A 7,985-nucleotide genomic window follows, 5' to 3' on the forward strand; every position below is an offset into this window, starting at 1 on the left:
CGACGTCTGGGAGGAAAAGCGGAGTTGATATACTGCAGGGTTGTGGAATGATAGGCTGATTGGAATCAAGTGCACCCGCAGCAACCGCCCGGTAGGAGGAGAGGAGAGACCACGCCCACCTGCTCACAGACGCACAGAAGACAGACAGGGAAAACACACAGGAGACTAAAGGGCAGGGAAACAGAAGGAAACACTGGGGAAAACTAGGCTGGGAGGTGATATCCTAACAGGAGCACTTTATAACCTCTGAAAGACAGGATAGGCCGTCAGATTTTGAAGAGGTTAAACAATTTGGCAGTACCTCTGCGGCCCACCAGTAGGCCCGGATAGAATAGCAGACTTAGAGAACATCAAAATCTCTCAGTAGATACTCTGTACCACTGCATCTACTCATTACATCCAGTACAAATGTACCCTCTATGCAAATTAAACACATCTGTAAAAACAGATGCCATTTAAAGAGTCATAATTCAGGTGTTCTATATAACTTTCCCTAAACAAGTATTAATGCAGCACCCAGCCCTCCTACTCACACTCACTCAGAAATAGACCTGTCATCTTGCCACCGTGCCCTTATCGTCTAACTGCTAACAAGCCTATTTGCCTGTGACTGACGTTGATGTGATCCCCAAAGCCCCGGGCTTGGCACCAGATCGCTCCTAAGCCAAATTAAGCCTCTGTCATGCCCACCCCCACCCCCACCCCCCACCTCCCACCTCCAGCCTGGTGCTACCCCTGCCATGGGAACCCTAAATCTTTAATGACGATGGAGAGCTCCGCGGCGCTCCCACGACACAAAAGCGATGACATCTGTCTCTGTAAGTGCTGCACTCCAGAGCAACCCCATTTGTTCGATCTCCGCTTCTTGAAAAGAAATCAAAACTAAAAGTTGAGGGAGGGTGGAGGCTGCGAAAAGGAGGAAGGAGGAGGTGGAGCTAAGGGTGTTAAAACAAAAGATCCTCTCTTTCAAAGAAGGTATTAAAGAGTATCAGCTCCCCTTCTCGCTCTGGTGCTCTGGCTTCGGCCCACCTGCTCTCAACTACCTCCGAGTCAACGGGGATGTTTAGTGGAAAACATGTTCCCCGCCACCACTGATCTGGACTCCTGAATGTCACTTAAAGAACCTCTGAAAGTGATTAATTTCAAATAAAAATGTCTGAAACTGATGTGATATTAGCAAACTACAAGAATAAAGAGCATATGAAAGATTTGCCCCACATCTGAGAACCTTTATAGTTTTAAAATTTTAGTTCTCAATCTACTTAGACACAAACACTACCTTCCTTTATTTCTGTGTTCATCTCATTCCTTTAATCTGGAGCTACAACTAACAGTAATTTATCAATGATTCATCCGTCAATTATATTTATGATTGATTGTTGATCTATAAATGTATAGCTTTACGATGTCTTGGTTAGGGCTGTCAATAGATTCAAATATTTAATCGCGATTAATCGCACATTTTTTATCTGTTCAAAATGTACCTTAAAGGGAGATTTGTCAAGTATTTAATACTCTTATCAACATGGGAGTGGGCAAATATGCTGCTTTATGCAAATGTATGTATATATTTATTATTGTAAATCAATTAAAATACAAAACAATGACAGATATTGTCCAGAAACCCTCACAGGTACTGCATTTAGCATAAAACAATATACTCAAATCATAACATGGTAAACTGCAGCCCAACAGGCAACAACAGCTGTCAGTGTGTCAGTGTGCTGACTTGACTATGACTTGTCCCCAAACTGCATATGATTGTCATAAAGTGGGCATGTCTGTAAAGGGGAGACTCGTGGGTACCCATAGAACCCATTTACATTCACATATCTGGAGGTCAGAGGTCAAGGGACCCCTTTGAAGATGGCCATGCCAATTTTGTTTCCTTGACTTATATAGAGAAGTAGTGAATCTTCACATTTGAGAAGCTGTAAATAGACAATGGTTGGTATTTTTGTGACAAAAATGACAAACAATATTTTCATCATCAACAACATTTTGGTCGAATAATCTTCTCTTGATTAACTAGGCTAATTGATTAATAGTTTCAACACAACTTTCATTCTGTATTTTTATTTTTATGCCATATGCTCATTTTCTGATGTAATGTCTTTTATGTCTTACTAAAAGCACTCTGAACTACCTTTTTGTAATAAAATGCGCTATATAAATAAATGATCTTGCGTGTCCTAGTAAGATATTACCCAGTCAGCTATATGGCCTAACTGTAGATAAACCTTAATAACTTTTATTTATTTATTTTAGAAAACATATGAACATTAACAGTAGGCCTATTTATACACAAAATTGTCCATACCAGGGGTACATATACAAAGTAAAAAAACAAATAAAGAAAAATATAAATAAAGAAAAAGTTATACAATTTCAAAATAAAGTATCATCAGTCCATATAAATTTATCAAACACATAATTACTATTATTATTATTATTATAGTTCTCGATTTAAATTTTTTTTCTTCCAAAATCTCTTCTTGTGAATGTGGAATTTTCCCAATAATAAAATGATCAGTACAAAAAAAACAAACCTGTATTTTTTTACTTCTCATTTACCTTCAGAACATATCAAAATGTCTTTATCCTGAAATTGAATTGTTTGCCCAGTTTTTCCTGCTTGTTATATAATGTTGAACTCCGGTGTCTGAGAAGTGAAGCCAATGCTGAAGTGCCCTTAAACCTGCATTATTTCTAACAGCCAGCAGGGGGCGACTCCTCTGGTTGCAAAAAGAAGTCTGATTGTATAGAAGTCTATGAGAAAATGAGCCTACTTCTCACTTGATTTATTACCTCAGTAAACAAACGTTTCAAGTCTTCTTCAATACAGCATGATGTTCATTTAGTAAATTATGGTCCCATTTAGAGTCAAATAGACCATAAAGCAGGGGATGCTTTAGGGCGGGGCTACCTTGTGATTGACAGGTCGCTACCACGGCGTTGTCCATTGTGGTTGTCTTACAACTTTAACCCTTTCACAGTGTGCTTTCAGTTCATGAGTTCATTATAACCTTTTTGGTCGCCTAAAAATGTCTTCTTCAGCGTTCAGTTGTATAAACTCCACCCTCTCGTGTCACTTCTGGTTGAAAAAGACCAACATGGCGATGGCCAAATACCAAGATGCCAACGGTATAGAGTAGCCTTTAGAAGGAAAGGGACGAAACTCTGGTATTTGTTGACAAGAGCCGCTGCCACCATTTTGGACTGAAAACACTTTTTCTATTTATAATATTTTATTGATAAACACAGGCCATTTCAGTAGAATAGGACAATAGAATAGAAATAATTTTGTTTTACTTTTGTATGGCACTTTTTATGCGCACGTTTTACTGGCGTCCGGTAGACGCTTTCAGTCCAAAATGCGGGAGTGTAGCTTTGTTGCTGGGTGCTGATGTTGCAATGGAACCAACAATTGACTTTCACTTCTTGGCAACATACGTTCTTTGGCGACGGACAAAATGCGAAACTCAAGGCTTCAAAATGGCAGTCCACAAACCAATGGGTGACGTCCCGGTGACTACATCCACGTGTTATATACACTCTGTGTGTTGAACATCCACCCTAAATATTCTGGTATAAAACAAATCATAGATTGTTTCTCCTTGTAGTTCACAGAATGTGCAAGAATGCTCAATATACATTCTAAATATCTCGAAATTATTTTTTGCTGGATATATTCAATGCAAAAATGTAACTATAAATGTATTACAAAATGTGTCCCCAACAAGCCAAAAAGGCAAAGACCAATAAACATGTCAAACCATCCAAACATCCCAGAGCACATGGAGGACTCACTGAGTTCTGAACAGGCACTGCGGTAGCCACCTCTGTCTTTACTCTGGGGTCCTTGTTGTGGAGGAACAAAGATGGCGGGGTCCGTGCTGTGCAGGAGGACAGTGATGTCCTGGAGGACTTTAAAGCCTCTAAACCTGAACCCTTTAACGGGAATCTGCTGCTCTAAACCGCTTGTGCTGCAGACAGCGTCCTACAACCCGAGACCTCTGAGGCTGAACCTCCGGGAGCCGTTCATCCCGGACAGGGACAGCGAGAAGACACCGGAGTGGCAGAAGACGGCCAAGTACGACCGGAAGCTGTTCGGTCGGTACGGTTCAGCGTCGGGGATCGATCCCGCCTCGCTGTGGCCCAGCCACGAGCAACTGGACCAGATCATAGCGGAGGAGCAGGAGTGGCACCCTCCGTTAGAGGTCATGCTGAAGAACATCGCGGCCAAGGACAAGCTGGAGACGGAGACACGGTCTGCGAAGTGAGTGATGCTAACGGCTAGCGGAGCTAACGACAGTGCGTCAATTATCGGACAGACAGTCAAGCTGCTCTGGTTCCTCTCACTGCAGTTATGTCCTAGCTAGAATAGAATAGAAACCTTCATGTCATTGTATTAAATACAACAAGATTCACAGTTGCCACTTCTGGTCAGTGCTTTAAAACAAATACTTGACAAGACTAAACGAGGCAGATGAAACACACACAGTTCTAAAGCAAATAAAACAGGTCAAGTAGATGTAATAAATACATATAAACACAAGTGTTACACTAGAGGTATAAAATATAAAAGTAGATGTAATGTAAACAGAGGTAATTGCTCTTGTAAAATAGGAGATAGGGTAGATGTAATAAATAAAATGTAAACAAAGGTAGTTTAATTTGAGGTGTATATTGCATCAAAGGATATATTGCACAGTCAAATGTATTTCACATTCAGCCGCACCATTATGAGGGATGTATTATCTCTCTTTATGTAATGCTAAATATATGAGAGGTACAAACAGGGAGAACATAAGCAGCAGCTAATCCACCCACAACACTGAAGCCACTAACAGCACCTGATGGAGGAGGATGGATGATAGATGACAGCTCATCTAGCCAAGGTGAAGTCATTCACAGAACATCAGAGCTTAATCAACACAGATGAATCCTGATGTTTGAGACACCTACTGCTGACAGAATGATTAGAGATATCATGTAGAGCCAGGGCCCTGTGAGGTCGTGTTATTACACCCTCATTCTACCAACGAGGACAACCCACTGAATGAACAACCATCTCAGCAAATGTTCTGCATCTGAAGACAAAACAGATTATTATTTGAATTAAGTGAGTTAATTTGCACATCGTGTGAAACAAAAATAGACACAGCACGTGAGGAAATCTGTGTTGGTGTCCCTCCGAGTGACTGACAGAGTGCCCTTACCCCCCTATGGCAAACATTCGATCCATCTATTCTGCTTGATCTATTTTAACTGCATAGGCTGCAATAGGGTTACATTTAAAGTGGGCTATTATTTAAAAAGCACTAATCAAAACAGGAAACAATGATATGAATTAAGTAGGAATAAAATGATTGACAAAGTCATGAAACATTGGAATGATGCACCTGTAAGAGAGAAATGTAGTGGATGGATGGATGGACTTCCACATAGTTGGGGGAACTCCTAAGAGAGATCAGAGATATTCTGACTTTTAGTCTCCAGTATGGATCAGGCTCCAAAAAAGCTTTATGCTACATTTCCCATAATGCACCTGGATAGTATTTTTAGTATAATTAGCTTGTCAAGAAACTTTCTTATTGCACTGTCACTATGGGTTGGGCTGCACCTGACTATTAGTGTATAAAATGTCAGTTCAGTTAAAACATGTCCATCACAGTTCTACACACTGCTCCTTTATGAGTCTCGTTTTGTTTGACTAAAATTCAAAAGCATTTCAATTTACAAAGATGTACTATAAAACAGAGAAAAGCAGCAAATCCTCACATTTCAAAAGCTTGAACAAGATTTTTAGCATTTTTGCTTGAAAAATAACTCAAGCAATTTAATTATCAAGAATAATTTTTGGTTGAGTAATCATCTCAACTGTAGATGAGACAATACAATAATGTCTGAGACGGATTTCTGAAGACGGGGAGATCAGGTGACTATATACTATATATATATACTACTACCAACAAACCAACATCATAAATACTTATTACACCGCGTTGTTGAATACTCAATTCTGATTGGTTAATCACGGCATTCTATGGTCTGTTATTTCTTTATAGCAGAATGCTACTATGAATAACAGACCGTTGCTATGGACGCAGTTCTGATCTCCATACACAGCGAGAGGACGACTTTTTTATGGAAGCAATAAAATCATTTTTAAATCAATATTTTGTGTCAAATTATTGATCTCTTTTGTAAGTAGCCGTGTATTAAGACGGATAATGTACTGCGAGCCGGTCATTATTGCAAAATGAACCCCTTCAGGGTGACACTGTCACTAGCGGTAGGGCTGCTGCACCTGACTATTAGTGTATAAAATGTTGGGAAATGATGAAGCATGTCCATCACTTTCCCAGCTTGGTGTCTAAATATCTTGGTTTTTTTTCTGACCAACAGTTAGAGACCCAAAGATAATCAGTTTGTTCACATAAAACTCCTCACAAATGAGAAGCTGCAAACAGAGAATGTCATTTTTGCATAAAGAACGAGTTAAACAATTTTCCGACTAGCAAAATAGTTGCCGATTATTTTCTGTCAATCAACTTATCAATTAATCTCCTAATTGCTGATTCTATTTGTGCATGTTATACTGTGTATGTGACTAGGGCTGCAACTAATGATGGTTTTCATTGTCGATTTAATCTGTTGATTATTTTCTGAATTTATCGAACGGTCTATAAAATGTCGATCAGTGTTTCCAAAAGTCCAAGATGACGTCCTCAAATGCTTTTTGGTCCACAACTCAAAGATATTCAGTTTACTGTCATAGAGGAGGAAAGAAACCAGAAAATATTCACATTTAAGAAGCTGCAATCAGAGAATTTAGACTTTTTTTCTTAAAAACTGATTTGTTGCAGCTCTATGTGTGACAGTTGTGTTGTGACTACTGGTGCAAATTAGCAGTCGAGCTAACCCTGACACATTTATTGACATTAATTTCAATAAAGATTAAAGTGCATTGTCCCAAATAAATAAATAATAAACAAACTGAGTGTGTACATACAGGTATTTATAACCATGTTTACATGATGTGTTTGCGTGCATGTATGTGTGCTATGTATTATTTCTGACAGTGCTTTTATTGTGATTTTAATACGGACTTGGCGACTAGTCTTGAGTAAAATGAGATCCAAATAAACCCAAAAGGAAGAGTGAGGGGATCAAAGTTGTTATACCATGAACTGTACCACATTTCATGGCAATCCTTCTCATAGTTGTGGAGACCTAATCTGAACCGACCACCCATTGTACAACTATGCATCATGCAAGACATTAACAGCTGTTATGCTATGCTAATCTCTTTCATTTCCATCGCAGAGAGAGACTCGTATCAGCCAACATGGCCAAAATGCCCAAGATGGTGGCCGACTGGCGCAGAGAAAAGCGTGAAACCAAGCAAAAGCTGAAGGAGGAAAAGTCTCGCCGCGCTAAGTTGCTGGCCGAGGCCAGGGAGCGTTTTGGCCACGCCGTGGACCCCCGCACTCCCAAGTTCTTGGACATGGTTGCCGAAATAGAAAAGGAAGACAAGAAGAAGAAGAAGCTAATGAAACGCAGGCTGAAAGAGGAGCAGGTGGCAGCCCCCGTCACACCTCCTGCTGCCTCCTCCTAGTCTGGGACTGAGTCATTTCAGACACAAATAACTGCTGGGATGAGATGGAAGGTGTGCTGCATAATACAAATGAGTGGGACAATTGTCCTCAGGTTACCTGATGGCATCTGCAATGACCTGGATTAAAGAAAACATCATCCATCATTCAAGCACATGTTGATTTTTCATTACCTCGCTATGTATTTAGCATTCACTGAAATAAATTAATTTCTGTACAGATTGCATGTTGTCTGAAATATTTTTTTAACCTGTTTAGACCCGTTTTTGTCTTTTTTAGGGGGTTCAGGTTTTTTTTTAGGGGGAGATAGCAGGTCAACAGTAGATGTCCCATAGAAGTGGTGAAGATCATCTGATAGCTGGA

General features: G+C 39.9%; 1 protein-coding gene across 1 annotated transcript; it reads left to right on the forward strand.

Annotated features, from left to right (window-relative positions):
• Nucleotides 1-3,816: 3,816 nt before the first annotated feature.
• On the forward strand, nucleotides 3,817-7,846 carry gadd45gip1 (growth arrest and DNA-damage-inducible, gamma interacting protein 1). The gene is made up of 2 exons (XM_037791266.1): nucleotides 3,817-4,279; nucleotides 7,333-7,846. The coding sequence occupies exons 1-2, from the start codon at nucleotides 3,882-3,884 to the stop codon at nucleotides 7,622-7,624; spliced, it is 690 nt and encodes a 229-aa protein (XP_037647194.1). The 5' UTR covers nucleotides 3,817-3,881; the 3' UTR covers nucleotides 7,625-7,846.
• Nucleotides 7,847-7,985: the final 139 nt, after the last annotated feature.

This window comes from Sebastes umbrosus, chromosome 14 (genome assembly GCF_015220745.1).
Source record: "Sebastes umbrosus isolate fSebUmb1 chromosome 14, fSebUmb1.pri, whole genome shotgun sequence".
Taxonomy (NCBI): domain Eukaryota; kingdom Metazoa; phylum Chordata; class Actinopteri; order Perciformes; family Sebastidae; genus Sebastes; species Sebastes umbrosus.